The following is a 24,945-nucleotide window of genomic DNA, read 5'->3' as shown; positions in this document are numbered from 1 at the left end:
CCTCTTCCAATCATTCCTTTCGACACTTTCACCCATCGACGCACAAATTTTGACACCACAAGAAAGACAAGATCGAGGATCAAGCGCTGTCCCGAGCCAAAAAGTTCCCGCTCAAGCAGATGACGAAAGCAGGAGACGTGTCGGGCGATAGCGGTTACGATATGCACGAACTCATCGACCTCGGCGACTCGACCGACGACGAGGTTGTGGTTGGCCTGCTGCCCCCGCCTCCACCTCCCACTCCCGCGATTAGGCCTGGCGCCGTGGTCCAGAAGAAGGCCCAGGAGATCGTCGAGGAGACTGATGAGGTGGATGAGAACCACGAGAACGACGTAGGTGATGAGGCTTCGGATGAAGAGGGCAGTGATGAAGACGAGATTCAGGAGGAACGAGAGCAAAGCGAGGAGGAGGAGGAGGAAGAGGAGGAGGAGGAAGAGGAGGAGGAAGAGGAGGAGGAAGAGGAGGAGGAAGAGGAGGAGGGAGAGGAGGAGGAAGAGGAGGGGAACGAGGAGGAGGACGAGGAGGAGGAAAAGGCACGCGATGCACCCATCGCTGTCACTGCTTGGAGCGAAGGTGGAGAGCAGGACGAGTCGGACGACGAAGAAGTTGTGGAGCCTGCCAAGCAAGTGAACGTCGTCCCTAGACCCCCACCCCCCAAGATCGCTTCAAACATTCCCAACCTAACTCAGAAGAAGAAGACCGTCGACAATGCCGTCACCAAGAATGACCAGACCGCCAAAGTGACTTCCGGTGGTCGTGGCCGCGGCCGCGGACGTGCTACTCGTGGAGGCCCTTCCGCTCGCGGTGGTCGAGGTGGCACCACCACTGCCGCCACACTCCAGACTCACCTCGACGACCCTCACAACCCCATCGCTGCAACCACGCCGACCGCGTTCGACGTCAAAATAAGTAACGACCCTCTTTCCGCTCCGATCACTTCGCCTTCTCCCCGCGGTCGAGGTAGACCCAGAGGCCGTGCCTCTGCCGGCGGTGCTGCACGATCTCCTCGTGGAAAAGCCAGATCCCCCACCGCTGTTGCCGCTGCTACAATCGTCGATGCCAGCCCCACTCCTCCTTCCAGCTGCTGTTCCGCAACCGGAAGCAAGCACACCCAGTCCAGTACTCCGCCCAGCACACCGTCCAGCGCTGGCTCCAACAAGAGCACCACTTTCCGATCGCTCGCCGCCGTCGATCAGTTCATTGCAAAGGCTCCTCCCGTCTCTCCGACCCCTACCGCACCCAAAACGACGCCTGCAAAGGGACGAAAGCGAAAGGTCAACGATGGCAGCTCGACTGCTACTCAGCCCGAGTACGGGGTGAAGGATTGCATTTCACCCGAGAAAAAGAAGCGCATGTACAAGCAGATGCCCAAGCCTAAGGATGTCCCGACGAGGGATGAGAAGAAGGAGAGTACAGATGGAGTCACTGTTCTCATTCCTGTGATGACTGCAGCGGAGAAGGCGCGTGCAAGTGTGAGCCCTCAAGGAACGGTCACTCAGACTCAGCCTTCGCCTTCGACTCCAAGCAAGGGTACGAAGAAGACTCAGCCGAAAAAGCCAAAGGTAAGCGAGTCACACGCTTGTTGATATTGGAGATAGAGAGCTAACACTGTTCCGAGGTTTTGGTTGGATCTCAAAGGGTCAGTGGACGGGACAGGAGATGATGTTTTTGTTCCACGAGATCTTCCCTCGCAAGAGAGAGGTCGACTGGCAGTTGGTGGCTCGTAGCGTAAGCGTCTGAACCATTCCATACGACACAAAGCACATGCAGGAGATTAATGTGCTGGTTCTTCTTCCTCTCCACTCTGTCTCTGCATTTCTTGGATGCGGTCAGGTTGGTCGAGAAGCCGCTGAATGCGAGGTATGTACCTTTTCCCTGCGTCCGGCCGAGTCGATCGACAGAAGTGCTCGATGCTGATCGGCAATCTTGGCTCTGATGTGACGATGACGAAACAGGCAAAAGTTCCGGCATTGATTGACAGTCTCGAGACGTTGTTGAGTAAGTCTCCCCCACCGCCTTACCGTTGGCATCCCACGTTCCTTCTCTGACACACCTCGTCTACACACTTAGGCCGTTTTCCGACGGTTTGAAGAAGTAAACAAATGCGGAACAACCATGTCGATCATCCGCAAAAGGCAACATATCCCAAACGATAAGAAGTCAACGCTGCGCCTCGAGAGCGACAAACAGGAGGACGTGTGACGACGATCTCCCTTTGGCACGCGGCAAGCGTGCACCGGCAATTCGGCAAACGCTCGGAAGAAAGGGTGTTTTCTAGAACCACAGTGCCAATGCCAAGACAACTGACATGTTTGAGATTCAGTCAATTAGTAGGACGTCTGTGGGTTGACCGACGTAGATTGACGTGTGATTGCAGAGCCGTATCGCTCTGGAGGAAAAGCGGAGATGAAGGCGGTTCAGGAAAGGGGGTCTCGGCGAACTTGAAACCGATGCAGTATGACGCACTTGTCCGGCAAACTGGTTCGTTTTGAGCGAGTCGAAAATGAGCCCGCTGTCAAGGACGAGATTGAAGCGGAGCAGATCATTCATCAATGCAAAGAGATCTACAAGATGTCTGAAGGAGTGCGAGGCCCATGAGCAAGCGTGGTGGATCGACAGCGGAAGTTGTGCACGCGTGTCGATCTGCAAGATTGGTGTGCAATGCACCGAGATTTCGGATGACTTGCATGTGTCGCTGCAGTCTCAAAAGCCGACACTTCTGACTCACTCGGAGATGCGCTTAGCGGATCTGCCTTTGGTCCAGCAGCTTTAGATTTGATCTTCGGGAAAGATGAACGCCGATCCGATCAAGAGAGAGAGAGAAGTTTCTCCAGCTGCCGATCGACCATCCCACGTCAAAGGTAAGCGAGGCAGGGCGAAGCCCAGTCTTGACATGCCTAAGCGAGAAGAATCCGAACCAAAATTTTGGTTTGCCACATGGATCCCAACCGCACTCTTGCTCACCTCGCTCCAATCGAAAACGTTTGTTTGGCTGGACCCATCCGAATTCGAACCCGAATCCGATCCTGGAAGCGACCAAACGATCTAATCATCGCTGCTCTTGACTAAGTCGGAGATGTCAAGATCACCGGTGCCCGATCAAGACAGCTCATCATTTCCCGTATCGAGCCACGCATCGAACCACAAAGGTGGCGCTGCAGCCTCGCCAGAATACACTCTTCAAAAGTCGTGATTTTTTCATGCTCCGCTCTGGAATAAAAAAAGAAATTTAGATTTTCTTTTTCTCCAATTTGGATGCTCTGCTAACCAAGCCATGACCTTTCCTCTCGATGCGGTCGTTTTTTTTGGTTTTTTTTTGGTGGAGTCACCAACAAGGCGTTTACGCCGTGCCCGTCCCCGCGGTACTATTGTGGTGACGTCTATTGTTCGTACCCCGGTCGTAAGCTCTCTAGTGGCTCGTGTTCGAGCTCCGAATCGTCGCCATTGCCGCGATTGACCAAATGAATAGGATCCAAGACGAGCCGTAGGACCCTTCCAAGCCTGGAACCCTGTCCAAGGGCAAAGAAACCCCTCTAAGCTCTTGGAAAGGGTTTCGTTTTGCGCCACGTGGGTGAAAGAGCAGAGGCCGATCAGCCGTGGGAACAATTTCGCCCATACTCATGGCGTCGAGAAAAAAAAAAGAGGCTAAAGGGTGGCTCTGAGACTAGTGCGTGTCCGGATCGCTCTGGTGCCGCTATGATTCAGGTACGAAGCAGAATCCGTGGCTGAATTTCGAACCTGGAAAAATTCGATTTATCGCAACTAGTTTAGGCAGCTTTCAGATCAGTCTCTCTGCGCCGCTCCCAGCCTCTCTGCTTTCGCCGAGCAGGCGGCCCACGAGGCTTGGTGTCGTCTGCTCCTCTCTCGGCGAAGCGCGCTCGCATGGAAAAAAAATCTCAGGCTCGTGTTCCTGAGTCAGAAAACAAGTATCTTGTACTTGGCAGGTGGGGCGTTTTGAGTTGGTGTCGTCTTCATTGTTGCACAAGGACGCAATGTGTATCGTAAAGAGAGGCGGTGATGGTGCCGCCTTCACCGAGATCACCGAGAGTACAATGGGAACGACCGAGGCGAAAGGCAGAGACAAAGTTGGACAGGTGAGCCTCGTAGACAGAGAAGCATAGGTAGGGCAAGAGGAGAGCAGCGTGTAGATGCTTTTGATTCTCCGACACCTTCTCCGATGCATGGCCATCGCTGGAAGGTTTGACCGCTTTGTCTCGAGAGCAGGACATGATTAACGTTTGAGCTGTCTCATCGTACTCCGAACCCTGCTCCCCGGTCGACTGGCCGGGGTTTCATCGAGCGACGAGCGATTAGCAGTGGAACTCTGCCTTTCCACAACCGTCGGTTCTCTGATCAGGACTTGTCTCCGCGTGACCCTCTCGCTGCTGGACCGGTTGAAGCCGCTGTTTTCCGAAGTGCTTCTCTCGCTAACGCAGACAGAGCTTCGCTTGTGCAGCGCTTGTTCCATGCCTGCAGCCTTTCCATCTCAAGCGAGCCGTTTGACAGCCCGGTAGCCGGTGCAGGATTCGGACTCCTCCTGAATCCTCCAACCTCCCTCCAACGACATTTCCTTTCGCGGACGTCATAGCCTCCCCCGTCTTCCCTTTCACCATCCATCTCCGTCTTGCTTTCGACTGCATCCGGACCTCCTCCTCCTCCTACTCCTTCCCTTCTCTCCATAGATTTCTCCACACACCCTCGCCCCTGGCATACACTGCGACGGCATTTTCGAACACCGCTTCTGTTCAGCTCTGCCCGGAAAACAACACGCACCACCAATCCCTGGTACAGGCTCAATCGCTTACACCGTCGAACAAATTCGGTACAGCCGCCAACACCTCCGTCTACCCGCCCTTGAGCTCTGAGGCGAGACGCATCCGAATTGGGTTACCTTTCCGACGGATCACACTTTCAATCGCCACAACGATTACCAAAGCGTTGCCGGTGCCGTCAACATATATCCGAGCTACCAGCGTGAGCAAAGAACTGGAGTACGGTAGCCTGTCAAGAGTTGTAAGCGAGCTTCGACGCTCATATCAGTCCGGGTTTTGGGGACTTCATCAGGAACAGCGAGGCTGGGGTATGGCATAGAGCAGTAAAGCTCCCCCTCCTTCTTTCTCTTTTCTCCTCCTCGATCATCTTATATCCATCACATCCAGATCTCCGTTCATCCTTTCCATCTCCTGTTGATCACCCCAACACCTCGTTCCTGAGATCGTCACCTGCTCATATCTGTTTAGAACCGGTCAAGTCTTTCGCGATGCCGTTCTCACCAACCCACGCGTCGATGTTCACCAACACTCTCAGACGAACATCCTTCGCTCACGGAGAGGAGATCGAGCACCTCTCGTCCAACTCCCCATCCGCGCCTTCACACAACCTACCTGGAATGCAGCCTTCCGCATCGACCTCCTGGATCAACCCGTTCGGTCGGGCTTCGTTCAGCGTGGATCGTTCCGACGACGTCTACGTTCCTCCTGAATCGCTCCCTTCTTCACGACGACCTGCCGCGGCCACCATCATCTCGACGCTGCTCCACTCGAGAAAGGAGAGATCGAGCCAAGATGGTCTGGACAGCGAATACGAGCCTCCTGCGGCGATGGCGACGGCGAGGAGGCCGTCGGCGATATTCAAGGCGTGGAAGAATCGTCGCGCCTCCCAATCTAACCAAGCTTCTGCTCGAGATGCTTCCACCACTCCAACAGCATCGACCGGCGTTAGGAGAACGTCGTTTGCCGTGAGCCGAGTCCTGACACCATCGGCGTTGAGGAATACCAAAAGGGACGACGGCTCGATCTCAAGCGACGACACTCGACGCCGAAGCCTTAGCATCGTGTGTCGTGGTGAACGCGAATCCAACGAACTCGACCCGACCGCCGATCGAACCATGTACACCGCACCTCTTCAAACCAATGCAACAGCGAACGGCGTCACCGCAGCAATGGCAATTCGAGACACTTGGTTGTACGCCTCCCACCAGTACACGGCAGATGACAGGAAGGGAAGCGTAAGCACCATCGCTACGAGTCCGACCTACTCGAACCATGTCCCGCCCAAACCGGTGTTTGGCAGGAAAAGCATTTCCGGTGTCACCGCGCCGGTGGCGGTAGGGTTGGATGTGGAGGACCAGCGTTTGCAGCACGAGTCGTTGCAGCAAAGGCTGGAGAAGAAGGGCAAAGGGCAAGACGATGGAGTGAGCGTGGTCTCGTTGAGCTTGACCGAGGAGATAGCGTTGTACACGACCGATGTCGAGACGGTGGAGAAGAATGCGGGGAGGGCGAGAGCAAGTGTAAGTGGTGCGAGCGGAGGTGTTGATGGGGTTGCGCAGGGTGGAGCGCCATTTGTGTGGAATCTTCCGGTGTGGAATGCGGAGGCGATCAACGGTAGAGGGACGAATGTCGGTGGTGATGCGGAAGGAAGGCTGCCTGAACTCTCGCCTGCACCGGCAGTGATGATCGCGGATCCTTTTGACGGCCTGAGCACCAGTGCTGATATGCAAAGGACAGAAAGTGGTGCGTTGGATCCAGCACTCTCACCTTTACCATCACGTTCCCCCTCTTCTCGCACTCCGAGCTCGGAAATGGCTTCCATCGGTCACCACGCATCACGACGAACTTCGACCGTCCAATTTGCAACTCCACAGTGGAACACCGCATCTCCTTTCCGTCCCGACGCACCACTTCTCTCCCCCTCCGTCGTAATCTCGCACCGACCATCCATCGCTGCAAGCAACTCCTACCACTCGGCGCAAGATCACTCCCCAACATCGCTCGATTTCCCACCCTCTTCCCCGAGATCCGCTCCCTCGTCCAAGATCGACGCAGCGGCTCGACGCGGTACGACGTACTACGACGCATCATCTCTACCCATCGTCGACGAAATGCCTCCTTCGCCTACGATGCAGCCTGCACAGGACATCGTGTTGCCCGCTCGATCGCCTGCTTCCCCCGTATCGGTGCGATCGTTCGGTCACAGCGAAACATCGTTCGAGATGCGAAGTCTGAGGAGGAGGACCTCGTACTCTCTCCCGAGACCGCCACCGGGATACGAACAGACGAAGTTGTTTGAGGAGGAGGAAGAGTCGGAGGAACATGCGCCGACGCCCAGGTTGTTGTCCGCGGAGTTCGAGTCGACCTGTTCGCCGTTGTCGTCGAGCTTTGAGCCGGAGACGCCGGGTGTAGATGGCACGACGAGTTTCCCGAGTGGCATCAGTGGTGCTGAGGAGGAGGAGTCAAAGGGGAGGAAGGTGGACGACGCGGGGGATGACCTGCATGCGCAGTTCTGTTCGGTGCTTCTGTTGGATCTGGGCGATGGCAGGGCGATTCCGTTGGGTCACAGTCCGGGAATCGAGCCGAGAGCCGATCCGTTCGCCCTGTCGGCTCATTGAAGACGCAAGTTGCATAATGTTAGGAGTCGGTCGTCGTAAGACAATCGAACGCAATCATACCCACTTTCACACACGTCAACAGTCGTGCTTCGTTCGTGACTCACTCGTGTTTGTCAATACGCATCATCACGAACTCACTTATGGGCCTGAGCTCACGAGGCGACATTGATCGCTTCGCTTTCGTGCAGTTTGGAATGCCATTACATTGTTGCTTCGACAATATCTACCTATCAAGTCTACTGAAAGTTGGCCTGAACCATCAAGCTAGTCAAATCCGCTCCCAAGTTGTTCTGATCAAAGAAGTCCATCGCTATCACATTCATCAATCCTGCCCTCCTCACCCCCGCCTCTCCTCCTTTCAATCTCGTCGCCACCAGATCCACCAACAGCGCATTCACCCCTACATTCTGCAACCAACCACCGCCGTTGGCTGCTTTGCTCTGATCACCCGTACCCTTCGCCACCCACGGAGGCAACGCAAAAGGGAAGCTGGAACCATTCGTAAAGTTCAACCCCAAAACATTTGGATCGTTTCCGCACTGGGTTAGCAGCGAAGTCACGAGCGACATCTTCTGGGGTATCGCCGAGAGCGAGGAGATGTTGTACCAATCCTGCGTGTAGACCGAGGTGTTATCGGGGAGGTTGTACTGGAAAGGGGTGGGTGAAGAATCCGGCCAGATGGGAGGGTGGATTCCACCCGGTTGAGAGTCCGAGCTACCGAATCTCGAGATGAGCAAGATCTTCCCCCTGACATCGGCCAACTTCGGCATACCGGTTCCCAGCCACCACTGATTCGGATTCTTGTTGATGTACCCGAACACGGTGTCGAGGAATCCGGCCATGTTGTTCTCCTGTTTGACAGACATCAAGACCGTCTCGCCCGGATTCGTTGTCAGGAAGGAGTACACTTGCGAGAGAATGGCGGAGAATTCGATCTTTTGATCCGTCACGCCGTGGTAGGCGTACAGCAGCTGATTCCCCGGTGTTCCTTTGAGCGCGAGTCGAACGTCGAGGAAACGGATACCGCGGGAGAGCTGAACAGAGATCGACGAGGTGGTCTCTTGACATGCGGAGATGGGCCAGCCGTACAGAGCGCATGATTCGTGGGTGCCGGGGATGCAGAAGGAGGAGATCGGGTCGGTGGAGGGGAGGGAGGTCATCCAGGTGTTGAGGTCTCGTTGGGGCAGGAGAAGGATGTGGAGGGTGTTGGTGGCGATGTCGGTAGACTCGAGAGCGATGACAGTCGGAGCGGATGGTGTGGTGGATGACTGTATGCCGAGCTTTGGTGATTTCTTCGATACGGGAATGGGTGTAGGTGTGAGAGGCAGAGGCTTCCACAATCGTCTTGCCGCTTGAGCGGCCTCGGTCTGAACGAGTGCTGGTGCAGGAGCAGACAAGGTAGCACTGTATCCACCTACACCAGCAAGACTCGATCTCGGATTGAGCGTCAACGAGACAGTGTAGCCACCCGTTGCAGCCGCCGTGAATGCTTGGATTCGAACTGCCGGCACATCGACCCTTTGACCTGCTGGAACGCGAACAGGTGTGTTTCTCACACTGAACACACCGGCTCCCACACCGGCCGCAGATGTCGCGCCAAAGCCTCCCTCGCTACCACCGAGCACAGGAGAGGTGGGCAGGCTGGAAGATGCGACCCGTTGTGTTACACCATTGCCTGTGTGAAGCGCTCCGAAGACCGAGAGTGTGAGGAATTCGGTGGATGTGCGATTGTGAATCTTGAGCGAGATGGAATTGTGACCGTCGTCCGCGGCAGCGGCGGCGTCGTCGACGCTAGCGACCGTGGGTGATGTCGCATCTACGGGCTTCTCGGTGACAGAATCTTGCTTGTCCTTGTGTCGAAAGCTGGGGATTCTCATCTTCAAATAGGGTCTGTTCTAGGAATGAAGGAGGGGAAAGATGATGGAAGAGGAGCAACATGATCACTACCACCAACACTCGAATGCAAGCAAAAGACGGACCTTGAATTGCGGCTCAGGACGAAGGGCTGGCATTGTCAACAAGAACACGGTTCAGCGAAAATGGCATTGCCTTCAAGATCAGGGTTCAGCGAAGCCAATGAGGCGGATCTTGACCGGGCTTGCATAGAAGAGTGGTCTCGGCAGGCGGTTTCAGAGAGTCAGGGCAGTGAGGCTGTCAAGACCAACACAAACACGCACGGCGTCTCTTTTGCATCTCGCTTAACGGCAGGAAAAACGTCTAGGCCAGGCGTGTTTTCTCATGATCAGCTTCGATACGACACTGATCAGAGCCTTGGTGCTTTGCCTCTCCACTGACTACGGTTTGCTCTGGTGGTCCTCAGCTTCCGATGGGTAGCACGAAACACAACTGTTGTACGAACTGTGCGGAAACAGCTGTCCCAGTTGCCACTTTTCGGTGGCAGGTTGTTGGAAATTTTCTTGTGAATTGTCATGGTGAGGTCGGACAACGGCTGCAAGGCTGCGAGCTGTTCAACTCCGCAAGCGAGCTCGTCTGCCTGCGTATTTTCGTCGGACGCGCAAAGTCGCACAACAACACGAAACACCAAAAATAAACATTGAAAAAGGGGCCAATTTAATTATTTAATTTTAATGATTTTCAACGCACGGCGCGAAAGTGTGAAAGTTCGGATCTCGGCGGCGCATTCCAGCATTGCGGTGGAAGAGAAAGAGGAGCTCGGACCTTCTCCCTCTGCCTCTTCGTAGTCTTCTTCCTTCGCTCACCACCAACGACATCAACGTCACGACACGACAAAGGCAGTAGCATCATGTCAGGCTTCAAATCACGATCTTCGGGGGCTGCAGCTTCTGCTTCTGCTTCAACATCAGCTACTCCAGCCCCACCTTCGCTCGCAGAAACACTATCCTTCCACGCAGCTCCGAAACCGTTCAAGTCGAACGACTTCACCGCGCGCATGAGCAAAATCTCATCTAACCTGTCCAGACGAAACAAGAGCCTGAAGCAATTGGTGCAGGGCGAGAGGGAAGCAGCCATGCGTGCTGCAGGTGCAAAGTTCAAGGAGAGGAAGAGGAAGGAGGCTCTGCCGGCAAAGTCGAGGCTGGTAGGAGCAGCATTGCAAGCGGTGGCGAGAAGAGAAGAGAGGGAGCGGCGGGCAAAAGAGGCTGCCGGCGCCGACGAAGGGAAGGAAGAGGTGATAGAGGCTGAGATGAAGGATGAGGACGCGCAGGAAAAGGCCGTCGCGGAAGAGGGTGAGGACAAGATAGTCGAGAACGAAGATGGTGCGCCAAAGCGAGACATTCCAACGTGTAAGTCCAACCAGGGTCCAAGGCAAAGGATCTCATGGATAAGATCGCTGACTATACAGCGAGCGATGACATCTGACTTGCTCTTGTCCTTCGACAGATTCTTCGGTGGAAGCGCCGCCAAGTTTACGACCGGCGAAAAAGTACTGCGACGTGACAGGTCTCATTGCACCATACACAGATCCCAAATCAGGGCTGCGATATCACTCGGTCGAGGTGTACGAGATCATCAAACAATTCGGACCCGGCGTCGACAATGCGTATAAGTCGCTTCGTGGCGACGGCTCCCAGATCTGAGCCTGCACTTGTGCTCATTCCAGGCAAATCGCACCGCACTCAAGTTCAGGGCACACGCGAACGGTCGTACGGTCGTCAAAACCCACATGTAATTGTACGTCAGAAGAACACATACAAACACCTACTGAAGATCCTGCTGCTCTTCTCGATCGTCTTGCGACGTCCACGCTTCGATGCGCAGCCTAGCATCATTGGCATGCTTCACAACTTTGTACCTGACAAGGTCGTAGCGTTGGTAGCTCGGAGCAGCGTACCGCGCGGCTTTGTGGTGGAGTGGAAGCTTGGAGGCTGCCACAGCAGCGGTTCTGGATGCCCAGATGCAGGTGGCAAGGTTGGCACCCGTCGTCGGATGTGGCGAGCCGTACCAGTACATGATCAGTCCACCGGAGCGCGTAGCTTCTTCGTGTGAAAGGCGGTCAGCTTCGTAGAAGGAGAGCGATTCAGAACCTGCTTTTCGCACCGACAGGAACAGCACGCCGTACCATTTGCGTGTCGTGCTGGCAGGAGATGACGGAATCGGAAGGGTGGACCAATTGAAAGAAGTCCGGAGTTGAGCCAAGGCTCGTGCCGACGTCGAGGTGAAGGCAGGACATGCGGAGACGTCTGACGTGGGTAGGAGAGGATGCGGTGGTGCCGTGTCGAGGTAGCCGGATGCGTAGTCTGCGGTAAGCGGCTGGAAGTGATGCAGGGCTTTCCAGAGATCGATGCTCTGCTGATCGAGAAAGGGAAGGCGTGAACGCGTATACATGACACGGCCGCTTTTGCTAAGAACGTAGTCGAGGCTTTCAACGTCAGCTTCGTCATCGTTCAGCGATTCTTGATCATCTAGCTCGACCGGTAGTCGCGCGAGGATGGGCTTGAGCGAATCAAACTCGGCATTGCGTGGGACAGCGTCGAAGAAGGCTTTGCTGCTGCTGCTGATGCTCGAGCTAGAAGAGGGGTCATTCAGCAATGATTCGAGCACAAAGTGCCTTTTGCCAAGGCTAGCATTAAGGCGGTTGCGAGTCGATGTACCTGCTGCACCAGAGACGTGAAAGCTGGAGGACGACAGTCGCGAGTCGGTAGACGACGAGAAAGTGGAATCGACTGGCGATGACATGGTTCTATGTCTCTGGATCTAAAGATGTTTGCGGTGCCCTCAAGACTGATGGTGGTGGTGGTAGCTGCGGAACTTCGGACAAGCACATATAGCATCCCACTTTCTTGCATACTTTCTTGCATACATTTGGAAACTGCAACACGAAACGAGAAGCCGTGGGCTGACCAGCAGCGTTGCATGGAGGCAAAGTGTGCTCCAAGCTCAAGCTGCAGGGAGGAGAGCAAGAGCAAGAGCAAGAGCAAGAGCAAGAGCAAGAGCAAGAGCAAGAGCAAGAGCAACGGCTAAGACGTGACACATTCTAGCTTCTTGCGAAATTCAGGGTCCAAGTTTGACACGGACCCTCTCCACACCAGCACGACGAGCAGCGTCTGCATGAAATGCCGTCGTCCGAAGCAACGGACTTTCCGACAGCGAAAGGTTGCTCGCAAGGGCGAGTTGCCGGCGAACCTGCCGTGACGAGGTCGGCTAGCCTGCGGCTGAGCTTCTTGACGAAGCAAACTTCAGAGTTGCCATGGCGAGCTCGAGAGACAAATGACGGATGCTTGTTCTTCTGGTGTGATGTTGTGATTTCAAGCCTGACTTGCGTCAAGAAATCGATCGCTACCCATCGGCTTTCCCGATGTGACATGAAAGTGAGATGTGTCTGGGAGGAAGAAAGCAAAAGTCTAAAAAAGAACAACAAGGGTCCACGCGAAGAGTCGGTCTTGTCAGCGCGGTCAGCCACGTGAACAGCACACAGATGAGGGGAGGGAAAAAAGGTTGCTCGCTTATGCGAATCTGTAGCAAGACGATGAGGCGGTGCTGCGCGGCCCGTCGAAGGCACCGCGCACAGCCTGCCTGCCAACGAGCTACGGATCCCCATCGACAATCGAATGTCCTCTGCTGGTTCGTCGGTCGGCTTAGATTGAATAAAGGTTGTCGACACTGTTTCGGGTGACACTGAGCCTGATCTTTAAAAGAAGCAAACGAGGGTTCGTCGGCATGGGCTGTGTCGAGTGTGCTTCGATCCTGGCCGTGTCATCTTAGGAAATAAGGCAGGGAGAAAGCAAGCAGGCGATCGAGGCTTACTGATTAAGAGCCCGGCAGCGCCGACAAGCTACGTCAGCTCAGGGTCATACACACAAAAGAGGCTTCGTTACAGTTTTCCGAGGTCTTGCTGATGAGCCCTCGAATTCATCTAGAAGGCCGAATCATATTACACTTCACAGTGTACTGTACAGCATGCGTCTGATTTGATCACAGTGTGCTGTGCTGTGCTGCTTGTCGTTGCTTCCGATCTTTGCGAACACACCGCTTCGCTGCTGCACATCGAGAAATTTGTCGTCATCTGCTGCACCTTTTTTTGTTCTTCCATGTGTCCTTTTTCCCCAGAGCTGTGGAAGCGAAGCGAAACGACTCTGCAGTCGATTGCGTGAAGTGTAGACAAGGCGTGTTTGCAGTGGACCCGAGGCATAGCAAAGGAAATTCGAATCGATTCGATCCGTATCAAATAAACCATCGTGTCAAACGACCTTGCTTCATAGGACAGCAGTATGGCATGGCATGTTCTTGCTGATCAATGAATAGCTGGATCTAGCTGGACAAAGGACAGAGTGCTATCTTGAGCGCATGTTGAAGGCCGCTGTAAGTCAGTTGCCGGCGACAAGCATCACGCGTCTGCTGCTGGCTGCAGAAAACCCCTTTCTTTTGCCCTTTTTGATCATGTCTGCACTTGCACTGCTCCTCAGCCACCAAAACCGCCTTGCCGCCCAAACTTGACGCTGCAACTCGCGCCTCGGGAGGCTATGAGGGAAATTTTACGATAAATTAAAACTCAGTTGACAACACTCTGCCAACACACGCCAAACGTTTGCACACACGCCTAATCTCGGACCTCCCGCAACGCAAGATCGCTCGCTTCATCTGATCTTTCCACCCGACGTCGACGTTGCCTTTTTGCTCTATCACACCCCGGCCGGATCAATCAGCACCGTGGAATTCTTCGCATCGGCAGCCATCGCCACTTCTTCTTAAAGTCACATCCTCATCAAACTTCGGGTTGCTTCACGGAGCGGCCGAAACCCACCTTGGACAAAGCTTGCGTTCAAGTATCGAGCGTACGCTTCACACTTTCTCTTCGGGGTCCCACCGCTTCGTCTCGCTTCAGCTTCATGTCAGCATTCAGCGCCTCCACGACCATGACAAACGGCTTCAACATGAAACGCAGGTCCCCTAACGGCCTCTACAAGCGTCAGGCTACGTAAGTTTCGCATCCAGTCTGTCTCTCGAGTTGAGCTTCGAGCTTGGCGCTCAAGCATGACGTGCACATACACGCACAAATGTGCATGTGTCAGCAGCAGCGCTTAGGAGGCAGAGCATACAGGCCGCATGTCGGCTTATCGTGTCGAGCCCACCTTGAGCCATAGCAGCCCAGCGCAGCTCAGCGCGATCAGCCCAGCCCAGCCCAGCCCAGCCGATGTGTTGCGACAGCCCCTCCCGTGTCCGTTCATCAACTTCATCTTCTTCCCAAGCAAGCTTTGCAACGCCCTTGCATGCTCTTCCCGTAGCTCTCTTACCCTCATCACCCTCCTTCCTTGTCCCCATCCCTCATCCCTCTTCCTTGTCGTCGTCTCCACACCTTCTGCACAGTTGTGGTGGACCCGATTCTGTCGCACAACTCGTCCACTTAGGGCGAGCCGCTCATCTCGAGAGGTGTACTTGCTTTGCACTTGGGAATCGTCACTGGCTCGTCAATCCAAGACCGATTACTGACCATCGAGTCTCTTCTTACCATTTCCCGACCGCTCCTGCTTTGATCTCTTTACACGATGGCATCTTTGAACAACGCTGCCTCCCCGGTCCTCGCTGCTGACAACAACAACAAAACGTCGTCATCGCCACCATCCCCACCGCCACCCGTTGTGCCTGCTCCTGCGGACAAATCCGATACGAACGTCGCGGGTTTTCCACGATCTCCTCAACTTTCCGGCAACACTGATACCACCGACACCACCGGTTCCAATGCCGCTTTTACTCCTGATACCGGCGCAACCACTCGTGACGCTTCCAATCCGAACAGCGACACTGCTGTAACTTCAAGCAGTACCCGCGCCACCAGCGCTACCAGCACTTCTTCGGCCGCTCCCACTACCAGCAGCACATCTAATCCACCTACGTCCACTTCCACATCTGCACCGCAGACTACACCCACCACTTCGGCCAGCGCCGCACCCAGCTCAGCCACTTCAGCTGCTTCGACCAACAATGCAGCCTCTTCGAGCGCCCCCGCCACCTCGGCAGCCGCCACTGCCTCCTCGGCCACGTCCGTCCCCGTCGTCGTCGTCACGTACACGACAACGAACAGCAATGGCGCCGTCGTCACCGGTCTCAGTAGCTCGGCCAACCCGAGCGCCACTGCAGGCAGCTCTTCGGGCTCAGGCTCTGGTGGAGGATCCAGTGCCAACCTCGGTGCCATCATTGGCGGTGTTGCGGGTGGTGTTGCAGGTCTCATCATTTTGATCTGGCTCATCCTGCTGCCCTTGCGCAAACGCGCCAAGAAGGCCAAGGAGGTTGAATGGCTTTCGTTCGGCCAGGAGAACGATCACGTCAACGAGTCGAGTGCCGAGGCTGTCTACGGTCGCGGGGCAGGTGGCAGTGGAGAGGGCAAAGGCGGCAGTGTCGCCAACGTCAATGAGATCCAGATGGACGATATGGGACACGAAATGTCGCAGCAGCCCTACCACTATCAGAACGTCGACAACGGTGCAGGTTGGGCCGCTGCGGGTGCTGCAGGTGCTGCGGGAGTCGCCGGTGCAGCTGCATATGCTCACCACGACCCTTACGGGCAGCATCAGCAGCAGGACGGCTACGACGCCTACTATGCGCAGCAGCAAGGATACGGAGGACCGCAGTACCAGCAGTACGGCATGCAGCCTCAGCAGGGCTGGGCCAATCATCCACAGGGCGAGGCATGGGGTGCTGCTCCCGGCTACACGAGTCCCGGCCAGTCTCAGGCGCACGGCAACCACGGTTTGTCCCACAACCTTTCGGTCGGCTCTACCAAGGTGGGCGCTGCCGGAGCCGGATCGCAGGCAAGCCACAAGGGATCGCAGGAAGGTCACGGCGGCAGTCAGTACGGCTACCAGTCGCCACAGCTGGGTGCTTCATCGCCTCAGCAGTACCCACAACACTACCAGGGTCACGCTGCAGCTCCGTCGCCGCCTATGGATGAGCAGTACTACCAGGGCCAGTACGGGTATGCGGATCAGCACCACCATCAGCAGCAGCAGCCAGATCAGCGCGCTGGTTCGCCTGATAGCGCGGCTCGGGGCAACGGTGGTAACGCCGGCGGTGGACTGCACCTCGCCAATCCTTAGTCGCGATCCTATTCGGTCAGAAGGGGTTTCTCACTTTGCATCGTCATCATTGTTCATCGTTCACATCATGCTGTCATCTATTCGTCACTCCGTGTCTCCTGGCATTTCACTTTCATCCTGAGCCATCAAAGTGTGTGTTGCAAATGCGGTTTGGAGGCTATGATGTGGTTGGGGCTGGTTTCTGTGGATGTGCTTGAAAGGTGGAAAGCAGGTTTTGGATTGTGATGGTTGGTGAGGGTACAAGTACAAGAAATAATTGTGAGGTTGAGTTTGAAGTCGGAGCTAATCTCTTTCGAGGTCTGCATCAAAGTCGAAGAGATCATTGTGTCAGCTTGCTTCTTTATGTCGTGTCCGATGTGCTCTGACCACTTACTTATGTTATCGCCAAACTTGGCGTACAATTTCACCTTCAATCCTTTCATCTCCTCCTCATACCTGTCGGCTTCGCTCTGTAGCTTCTCAATCTCCCCGTCTGCGTGTTCCTTGTCGCTCTCTAGTCTTTCCATAGCTTGCTCGTGGGGTAGGCTGACAAATGTATCGGCAATCTTGTAGAGGACCGCTTCATCTTCGTCGGCGAGTTCGAGTTCAAGGGAGAGATCGTCGAGGGATTCTCGTTCCTCGCGACGCAAGCGAAGGTCTTCGAGAAGGTCGGAGTAGGTGGAGTTGAGTCGGGAGAAGGCGTTGATGGATTGTTGATCTTCCCATGTGACTTCGATCTCGTTAGCTTCTTGTTCGGAGAGCTGTGTGAGGGGGGAGGACAAAGGCATGGGTGAGCGAATGCTACAGGATCGAGTGTTGGCACATCAGGATCAGGAGAGCCTGCACTTACCATGCGCATCTTGAGCGATGTTCGATGATGCCGTGTGATATGGGTGATGGTGATGACGACGAAGAGGCTCGAGCGAAGGGTGAAAGCAGCTGTCACAAAAAAGAAGCGAATTCCGAAATTTGAGCAACAGCGCACGGCTCTCCCGATTGACTGTACCGGCAAATATTAATAAAGAAGCTCGCGTCTGGTGCGTGACGCACGAGACCAACACTTTTGCACTCGCACCACCTTCTCTCACAAGCTCTTCCACACATCATCCTCCCGCTCTTTCACAGCACCCTTCACAACATGCATCAATCATATTCATAGCTTCCTCCTCTTCGTCACCGCAAAGATGCTGCTATGGCTTGTACTACTCGCCTTCTGCGCAGCCCTGATCCCCACCATCGCCCTCCTCTGCCTCTGCCTCTACATCTCCGCCTACCACTCGTGCTCTCGCAACACCGCTACACCATGTCTCGGACGTTCAGCAGCTGTCGTTGTGCTCGGCGATATCGGTCGCAGCCCGCGCATGTGCTTCCACGTCGAATCGCTCGCCAATGAAGGTTACAAAGTAGCCATCGTCGGTTACCCCGGATCCGCCCTTCCCCCGGCCCTTCTTCGCTCGTCGATCAAGCAGCACCATCTGCTTTCCCCTCCCTCCTGGATCTCTCGCCTTCCTAGATCCGCATTCATTGCAATCGCTCCCTTTAAATTGCTCCTGCAAGCAGTGTCGCTCTTCGCCGAGCTGACCACCCAGGTTCACCCACCACCAGAGGTGATCCTCGTCCAAACTCCACCTGCCCTTCCCACACTTCTGATCGTCAAAGCCGCGGCCGCATTGATCAAATCCAGGGTCATCATCGACTGGCATAATTTGGCGTTCACCATCTTGGCCTTGAGGCTGGGCGGGAAGAGTAGGCTGGTGAAAGTGGCAGAGTGGTTGGAAAGGTGGAGTGGCAAGAAGGCCTATGCGCATCTGTTTGTGACGGAGGCGATGAAGAATCGGTTGAGTTTGGAGTGGAAGTTGGAAGGTGAGAAGGCGGTTTTGCATGATAGACCGCCAGGGCATTTCAGGAGGGCGAATGTGGGAGAGACGCACAGGTTGATGACGAAGTTGTTGGAGGAGATCCGACCGAGGATAGGCGACGATTGGTTGCCGGAGTACGATTTGGTGGAAACGACACCGTTTACAAAAGTAGGAGATGGAGGGGAAGTACAGTGGAGGGAGGATAGACCGGCGTTGGTGGTAAGCAGCACATCGTGGACAGCGGATGAAGATTTTGGCATGCTGTTGAGGTCTGCTAGGTTGTACGAGTATAGAGCGCGAGTGTTGGAGAAACCCGAAGAGTTGGTACATTCAAGGAGCAGTACCGGGGAGAATCTCTCCGCTACCCTGTCACCTGTTTCGCCTTCATCCTCAGCCTCGGCGTCTTCCCACTTTTCCTACGCAGACGTCGAGCCGATCCGAACGTCCAAAGAACGTCGACGACCCTCCATCGGCGCGCTCCGAACAGCAACACTCCCCAACGAACCCGCGACCTCGCTCCCCAAGCTTCTCATCATCGTCACCGGTAAAGGCGAACTCAAAACACGCTATCTAGCCGAAATCGCACACCTCGAATCGACGGAGGCGTGGCGGTTCGTACGTATTCGAACGGCGTGGTTGGAGACGCAAGACTACCCTCTTCTGTTGGGATCTGCCGATATCGGTGTATCACTGCATACGTCGAGCAGCGGATTGGATTTGCCGATGAAAGTGGTGGATATGTTGGGATGCGGGCTGCCCGTGTGTGCGCTGGATTTCGCGTGCCTCGACGAGCTGGTGGTGGAGCGGTGGAACGGCGTGGTGTTTCGGGATGCCGAAGGGCTCGCGAGACAGTGGGAGAGCTTGCTCGCCAACCATCCCGAGAAGAATTGGCTGGCTACTGGTGCGGGGATGCAGGAACCATTCGACCCGCCTACGCCGAGAACGCATACGCCGACCATGCTGTTGTCGGAACCGGGCAGATTCAGTGCACCACCAATGTCGCCGAACCCGAGTTTGACACTCGTCCACAGTCCCGGTTACGCACCGTGGTCGAACGGCGATGCGGTGAAAGCGGCCAGGAGTAGGAGGAGTACGTGGGCGGGGAACTGGAAGCACGTGATGAGACCATTGTTGGATCCCAGGACGGCAATGGATGAGGAGGAAGAAAGTTCGATCGATAGGGACTTGGTGCGTACGTCGGCGATCAAGCTGAACTCGATGGGTGCTGGAATACTCAAACGACGGGCGAGGGACAGAGACGGTTACACGATGGCTGCGAGCTCCGACTCACCCATCAGCGGTGGTGATGGTGGAAGTCCGAGCAAGAACAAGCACGCGGTCGATGTGCACAGCCAAAGGGAGGAGCACGCTGAGGAAGACAACACGCTGCAAAAGAGTTCAGCCAAGGCCGGATTTGAGTTCGTCAGCCAGGCAGCCCTGGCGAGCGAAGGAGAGAGTCAGAAGGGTCTCAGACAGCGCAAGTCGGTCAGCAAAGGTGGTACTGCAGCAGCAGCACACCAGCAGCATCCGTTCAGCATCACCGGCTTGGACGATATGGAAGATGATCGCGCTCGTAGGAGGGAAGGAGACTCGATCCCGGCGATCCAGGTATCCAGACCTCCTGGACCATCTTGATTGGCCCTTCAATGCAAGCAGAGCTATTCCTGCCATCAGCCGGTAGGTTGTAGATGTGATGCGTTCGTGTGTCGCCAAAAAACACTCACTCGACATAATACAATCAAGCTATGACTTTCGAATGCTATATAATGTTACCACCTCTCGTTGCAGACATCAAAGGCGCTTTGGCGGAGTGGTTATCGCGTGGCACTAGAATTTCCGGATTCTAGAGTATCTTCCTACTCAACAACAATATGCCATTCCCTCTGGGAGCATAGGTTCAAATCCTGTAGGCGTCGTTTCTTTTTTTTTTTTTCTTACCCTCTTTCAGGACATCCGGTTACTGTATTGTCTCCGGTGTCCCCTTTTTGCTTCCGGTGGTATTCGAAATTGTAGATTGATCGAGCCGTGAGGAGCGAATCAAGGCACTGTGACCGAAGGGATGAACCACAATTGAGTGCCATGGAGAGACGGAATGATGAGATGAGACGAGGGCACGGCGACTTTTTGGGTACTCGGCAAAGCAAAAGGAACGGCAATTGGACCCTGACACATGCAATACGCGCAGCAGAGCGGTGGCAAAGCGCGAGACGATCCTCCACTCCCTCTAATTGAATCACCGCCAATCTTCCTAGGCGATCATCGACTTCTTCCTATACTTCCACCTCGACCCTTCCCCAATCTCATACCCCCTGTTGAAGTCACAGTGTACTCACAATGGCGTCCACACCTTCCTCGTCGCGGGTTCGACTCATAGCGATCCGATCGTCCGCTCTCACCTCCCCATCAAGATCGAATGCTTCTCCACTGCAGCGATGCCTTTCGACCACCGCAATACACTCCAACTCCTCATCGCACTCCTCTTCCCCATCCTCCTCCACATCAGACTCCGAACCACTGACAGGATCAGCCAAACTGCTCGCCGATGCCATTCGTCTCGAAGAATCGGAATCCGCCATCCTCTCCACCAAATCGCGCCAACCCGATCCCACCGATCCCATCTGGACCGGAGAAGAGCGCGTCCAAGACACAATCCTCCGCATGGTGATGGACAAGTACAAACCCCTCCGCCTCCCACACGACCCCGAAAAGAACCCTGCCGACGAAAAGATCAAAGCTGGGATTCAAACTCCCACTTCGTCTTCTTCCCCTACCACTGGTGAGGAGGAATTTCAGCTGTTTGCGGAGCCAGGAACGTCCGGAGATCACGAAGACGGTCGCAAACTTCCCAAGACACCCGACGCCAAACCGTGGAGGGCGGTGTACGTTCGACCAGCTCATCTCATGGGTGGGAAAGCGGCGGAGGACTTTCAACCGAGCATCTACTACGGACAGTTCTTGCACAGTTCTTCCTCCTCTTCTGCACCTAGGGAGAGTGATATCCGAACTCAACTCAAATCTGTTGGTATCAACCCGTCCACGGTACCCGTGGACGATCCGAAAGCACTGGCGAAACTTCGCTCCTCCATAGCGACGGCACAGCGTCGGGGCAAACTTCTGCGTGCACGCGAATCCGTGCTCGACTATCAACTTTCCCTGCCCCGACAGGAGATGAAGGGGGATGAGGTTTCGGACGTCTCCTCGAACCTGCAGCTTCAACTGGGTCATGCTCAGGGGTGGGATAGTGTCATCGAAAAGAGGATCAAGCAGGCGCTTTCCTCGCCCGGGTTCCGGGAGAACAAGTTGAGGGGGAAACCGATCCAACGAGACATGGAGGAGAAGAACCCTTTCCTGGCGAGAGAGGAGTACTTTATGAATCGGATCGTTAAGCGGCAGGGAGCGGCACCTGCGTGGGTCGAGCTGAACATGGAGTTGGAGTCCGAAGTGAGTGGGTGGAAGGGCAGGTTGGACGAAGGGTGGATCAGACGCGCGAGTCGCATGATCACCACCAGCAGCACACTCGCCGACGGTCTGGAACCATTCCCCCTCGACACCACCATCGAACCCTCTGATAAGGACAGCGGCACGTGGATCGATGGCAAACAGATCCTCCTCCCGCGCGCCACCACCCCCGGCTCTCAACGACTGCTCGACGTAGCCTCCCGCTACAGAGACGCCGAATGGGAGGCGCGCGAAACCTCCTACCACCAACTCGAACTCAAGCGCCTCAACGACCTCATACGCAAGCACAACCACCTCGCACCCTTCACGGCGCGCAAAGGGCTGATGGTGCTCGACATCGAGTTGGCCAACATGTACGCCAGGACGTTGCCCAAGCTGGTGTTCGAGATCTCGTCGATACTGCGTTCCAAGGTGGAAGGGGAGGGGAGGAGGAAGGATGGATGGGAGGAGATGTTGATGAAGGAAGGAGGGGTGGTGGAGTACGATGTGTGGGGTAGAGAGGTTAGGAGGGAGAAGGGTGGGAATGGTGAGAAGATGGGTAAAGGTTGGTTGGATGGATGGTTGGGTAGCGATGTTGGTTCGAGGAGCGGCGATGCGGTTGGGCAGGGTGGACAGGGAGGAAGAGGGATGGATAGTGGTAAAGAGGTCGAGGTTCAGAATCTGGGATTGTTGGCGGCGATTCAGAAGAGTTTGCACTGGGCAAGACAGCGGATCGTTGGTGCTTAGTCGTCCTCCTTTGACGGCGCTGATGCGCCTCTGTTGATATCCTAGTTCTGCGTGCGGAGGTTCTGCACACACACACGCATTCCATCGAAGACTCGAGCGGAGAAGATAGAAAGTTGCATTACGACAATGACGCGGATAGCCCGACAGTGTGCTGTGAGGAAACAAACCGAAACGTCTATGCACGCCAAAGCAGGAATGCCATCTGTCCCAAGTCTGCTTTCCGTCAAACGCCATCGAAAGTAAGAGTCGCAGTCAGTATTCTCGTCGGAATCGCCCGCTCTCGCTTCGATCTCGCTGCTTTCCAACTCACAAAAGTAGATAAAGTGCTTCGTCTCGTGAGTCACGTAGCTTCCGTACCTCTGGCCCACCACAGCATGCCAAGTGGGACCGAACTTCTGATCCATGGTCCTCTTTACGTGACCGGCCATGTCCTTCTCCACGGTGAACTTTTCCAATGCGTCGTAGGCGATCTCGATGGTTTCCGACTGCATGTCGTCGGACATGTCTACGTTTTTGATGACGGGTTTGAGGTCTCGTACATTGCTGTTGGTGTTGGATTCGGGTGCCGATGTGGCGGGTGGTGAGGTGAGTGCTTCCGATGACATGTTTGCGAGCCGAGAAAGTGGTGGTGAGATAGCGAGGTGCAAGAAGGGGTTTCAAGAGGGGAAAGCAAGTGAGAACAACACTTTTCGCCGTCTGAAGTTGGAAACGCTTGCGCGAGTATAACACAACGCGTAAAAAGGGGGGCCGAGTTGTCGTGCGAGAGAAATTAGAAAGCGGTGCATGCATGATTGACTTGTGAATGTGAGGCTGCAGCACGCAGCGAAGTGTCGTTGGACCCTGACAAGTCTCGCCACCCAACCCCGCACTTTCCAGAGCTCCACCATCATCGTCAGCTGCAAGCATTCTTCCGTTCAAAATGCTGCTGCGGCCGAACCCAGGCAGGGTCCGCGCCGTGATGCGCGCTGCTGGTCAGGCGAAGTCTCGTCCTCGCCCCATCAGCGCCATTGCACCTTCACCGCTTCAGCCTCGCTCGTTCCACTCTATCCGTGTGGCGAACCGTTTGGCGAACTTCCGAGCATCCTCGACGAGAAGCATCCATTCTACTGCCACCGCGGCTCGCAGCGCAACCTTTACTGCGCTGCTCAAACAGCTCCTGTCTCGAGCTACACGGGCGGTCCGCATCAGTCTCGCCAAGCAGATTCAGCCGAACCGCATCAACTTCCGCACTCTTCTCTCTAGTCTGCGATCGCCTCATCTGTCGTACCGTGTGCGATCGCCGCTGCTCAAAGGTGCGATCAACGCCTTTCGGTCCACTGCAAAGCGCACGTCTGCGCAATCAACACGCACCGCCTACTCGCAACTCAACGCTACCTCCGTCAGCTTCGCTCGAGGAACGCTCAGCGGCATCGGGGCTAGACCAGCAGCTGGATCTCTGGCCATCTCGCCGCTTAGAGGCGGTGTGGGATTGCAAACAGCTAGGAAGTTCTCGAGCGGTGGGGCGAGGGTGTTCGACAACCTGATCGTCAATGCTCCGCTGGCATTGAGGCTGGCCGGCGATGAGGTGGAGGATAAGGTCAAGATGGCGAGGAAGCAGCCCATCGGTAGCGCAAGGAGGACGGCGTCTGCTTCCAAAACGATCGGCGCAAGACGCACCGCAGGAACGTTCTCCGGCGATAAGCTCGCCAAGAAGGCCTTGCTGTTCGCTACCAAAGCCAAACACACTGTGGAGCAGACCAACACTACCAGTCTCAGCTGCAGCTCCGTCACCACCACCAGCGATAGCGAAACCCCCGCCCAGCTCGACCTCTACTTCCAATTCCCACAACTCGACCTTCCCACCACCATCACCTCAACCACCACCCTTGTCACCATCCGACTCATCGATCCGCTCTTTCTCGCTCTAGGTGGACGTCATCCTTCCGCACCCACCAACTCTTCCAATCCACGATTGTTCGATTCAGCTTTCCTGCACGATGCGACCACAGCGCTGGAGTACGAACATCGTCGGTACCTCAAGGCGAAAGCGGTGCTGAAGGTGTTGTGGGATGCGGGCTTGGTGAAGGACGTTGATATGGAGGGGGAGGAGGGGACGTGGACGGTGATGGTTAGAGGGAAAAGGCGGGATGTGGAGGAAGTGGTGAGGAGTCGGGTTGACTTTGGGATTGACGGGTGGTGTGTGTTTGAAGAAGAGAGTAGGGAGAGGACGGGAGGCTTGGACCTGTCGTACGTTCACGAAGACCTGGAAGGATCGTCGCAGTTCGATCGCGTCACAACGCCTACTCTCTCCAGTACGGAGCAAGTAGTTGCGCTGCAGCACAGCGTCTCATCCGACGAGCTGATCTCGCTACCCTCACTCGTATCAGACTCGCACGATTCCCTACTCTACGACTCACGTTCCCAGCTCTAAACCGCCCCTCCCATCCATTCCTGACCAGTTCTCGACTCGTTCCACACACCACTCATCCCACTGTATCGCCCTTTTTCTCACACAAGCGAAATAGGAAATGTCCAAAATTCACTC

At 55.4% G+C, this 24,945-nt stretch overlaps 13 protein-coding genes and 1 non-coding gene across 14 annotated transcripts; 8 read left to right on the top strand and 6 right to left on the bottom strand.

The window, feature by feature from the left end:
• Window positions 1-119: 119 nt before the first annotated feature.
• PHSY_000794 (hypothetical protein) lies at window positions 120-2,202 on the top strand (the record flags this gene model as incomplete). The annotated part of the gene is made up of 2 exons (XM_012331428.1): window positions 120-1,562; window positions 2,071-2,202. 2 exons carry the CDS (start codon window positions 120-122, stop codon window positions 2,200-2,202), a joined length of 1,575 nt encoding a protein of 524 aa, XP_012186818.1.
• A 589-nt stretch (window positions 2,203-2,791) lies between these two features.
• Window positions 2,792-7,387, top strand: PHSY_000793 (hypothetical protein; the record flags this gene model as incomplete). Its single annotated transcript, XM_012331427.1, has 2 exons — window positions 2,792-2,861; window positions 5,241-7,387. The coding sequence occupies 2 exons, from the start codon at window positions 2,792-2,794 to the stop codon at window positions 7,385-7,387; spliced, it is 2,217 nt and encodes a 738-aa protein (XP_012186817.1).
• A 236-nt stretch (window positions 7,388-7,623) lies between these two features.
• Window positions 7,624-9,399, bottom strand: PHSY_000792 (hypothetical protein; the record flags this gene model as incomplete). Its single annotated transcript, XM_012331426.1, has 2 exons — window positions 7,624-9,282; window positions 9,367-9,399. 2 exons carry the CDS (start codon window positions 9,397-9,399, stop codon window positions 7,624-7,626), a joined length of 1,692 nt encoding a protein of 563 aa, XP_012186816.1.
• Window positions 9,400-10,298: 899 nt separating this feature from the next.
• Window positions 10,299-10,944, top strand: PHSY_000791 (potential vacuolar protein sorting protein; the record flags this gene model as incomplete). Its single annotated transcript, XM_012331425.1, has 2 exons — window positions 10,299-10,650; window positions 10,748-10,944. 2 exons carry the CDS (start codon window positions 10,299-10,301, stop codon window positions 10,942-10,944), a joined length of 549 nt encoding a protein of 182 aa, XP_012186815.1.
• A 121-nt stretch (window positions 10,945-11,065) lies between these two features.
• Window positions 11,066-12,043, bottom strand: PHSY_000790 (hypothetical protein; the record flags this gene model as incomplete). Its single annotated transcript, XM_012331424.1, has 1 exon — window positions 11,066-12,043. One exon carries the CDS (start codon window positions 12,041-12,043, stop codon window positions 11,066-11,068), a length of 978 nt encoding a protein of 325 aa, XP_012186814.1.
• A 281-nt stretch (window positions 12,044-12,324) lies between these two features.
• Window positions 12,325-14,240, bottom strand: PHSY_000789 (hypothetical protein; the record flags this gene model as incomplete). Its single annotated transcript, XM_012331423.1, has 2 exons — window positions 12,325-12,524; window positions 14,144-14,240. 2 exons carry the CDS (start codon window positions 14,238-14,240, stop codon window positions 12,325-12,327), a joined length of 297 nt encoding a protein of 98 aa, XP_012186813.1.
• A 610-nt stretch (window positions 14,241-14,850) lies between these two features.
• PHSY_000788 (expressed protein) lies at window positions 14,851-16,398 on the top strand (the record flags this gene model as incomplete). Its single annotated transcript, XM_012331422.1, has 1 exon — window positions 14,851-16,398. One exon carries the CDS (start codon window positions 14,851-14,853, stop codon window positions 16,396-16,398), a length of 1,548 nt encoding a protein of 515 aa, XP_012186812.1.
• Window positions 16,399-16,523: 125 nt separating this feature from the next.
• Window positions 16,524-17,614, bottom strand: PHSY_000787 (prefoldin; the record flags this gene model as incomplete). Its single annotated transcript, XM_012331421.1, has 3 exons — window positions 16,524-17,138; window positions 17,228-17,377; window positions 17,555-17,614. 3 exons carry the CDS (start codon window positions 17,612-17,614, stop codon window positions 16,524-16,526), a joined length of 825 nt encoding a protein of 274 aa, XP_012186811.1.
• Window positions 17,615-17,738: 124 nt separating this feature from the next.
• Window positions 17,739-19,871, top strand: PHSY_000786 (beta-1,4-mannosyltransferase; the record flags this gene model as incomplete). The annotated part of the gene is made up of 1 exon (XM_012331420.1): window positions 17,739-19,871. The coding sequence occupies one exon, from the start codon at window positions 17,739-17,741 to the stop codon at window positions 19,869-19,871; it is 2,133 nt and encodes a 710-aa protein (XP_012186810.1).
• Window positions 19,872-20,032: 161 nt separating this feature from the next.
• Window positions 20,033-20,152, top strand: PHSY_007576. The gene has a single exon. It is a non-coding gene; the product is annotated as a tRNA-Ser (tRNA).
• Window positions 20,153-20,170: 18 nt separating this feature from the next.
• PHSY_000785 (hypothetical protein) lies at window positions 20,171-20,785 on the bottom strand (the record flags this gene model as incomplete). The annotated part of the gene is made up of 2 exons (XM_012331419.1): window positions 20,171-20,281; window positions 20,570-20,785. The coding sequence occupies 2 exons, from the start codon at window positions 20,783-20,785 to the stop codon at window positions 20,171-20,173; spliced, it is 327 nt and encodes a 108-aa protein (XP_012186809.1).
• Window positions 20,786-20,894: 109 nt separating this feature from the next.
• PHSY_000784 (hypothetical protein) lies at window positions 20,895-22,421 on the top strand (the record flags this gene model as incomplete). The annotated part of the gene is made up of 1 exon (XM_012331418.1): window positions 20,895-22,421. The coding sequence occupies one exon, from the start codon at window positions 20,895-20,897 to the stop codon at window positions 22,419-22,421; it is 1,527 nt and encodes a 508-aa protein (XP_012186808.1).
• Window positions 22,422-22,462: 41 nt separating this feature from the next.
• Window positions 22,463-23,026, bottom strand: PHSY_000783 (hypothetical protein; the record flags this gene model as incomplete). Its single annotated transcript, XM_012331417.1, has 1 exon — window positions 22,463-23,026. The coding sequence occupies one exon, from the start codon at window positions 23,024-23,026 to the stop codon at window positions 22,463-22,465; it is 564 nt and encodes a 187-aa protein (XP_012186807.1).
• A 314-nt stretch (window positions 23,027-23,340) lies between these two features.
• On the top strand, window positions 23,341-24,831 carry PHSY_000782 (hypothetical protein; the record flags this gene model as incomplete). Its single annotated transcript, XM_012331416.1, has 1 exon — window positions 23,341-24,831. The coding sequence occupies one exon, from the start codon at window positions 23,341-23,343 to the stop codon at window positions 24,829-24,831; it is 1,491 nt and encodes a 496-aa protein (XP_012186806.1).
• Window positions 24,832-24,945: the final 114 nt, after the last annotated feature.

The sequence above is a fragment of the Pseudozyma hubeiensis genome (genome assembly GCF_000403515.1).
Source record: "Pseudozyma hubeiensis SY62 DNA, scaffold: PHS10, whole genome shotgun sequence".
Classification (NCBI taxonomy): Eukaryota; Fungi; Basidiomycota; class Ustilaginomycetes; order Ustilaginales; family Ustilaginaceae; genus Pseudozyma; species Pseudozyma hubeiensis.
Note: the sequence above shows the minus strand (reverse complement) of the source record. Positions and strands in the feature narration are given on the sequence as shown.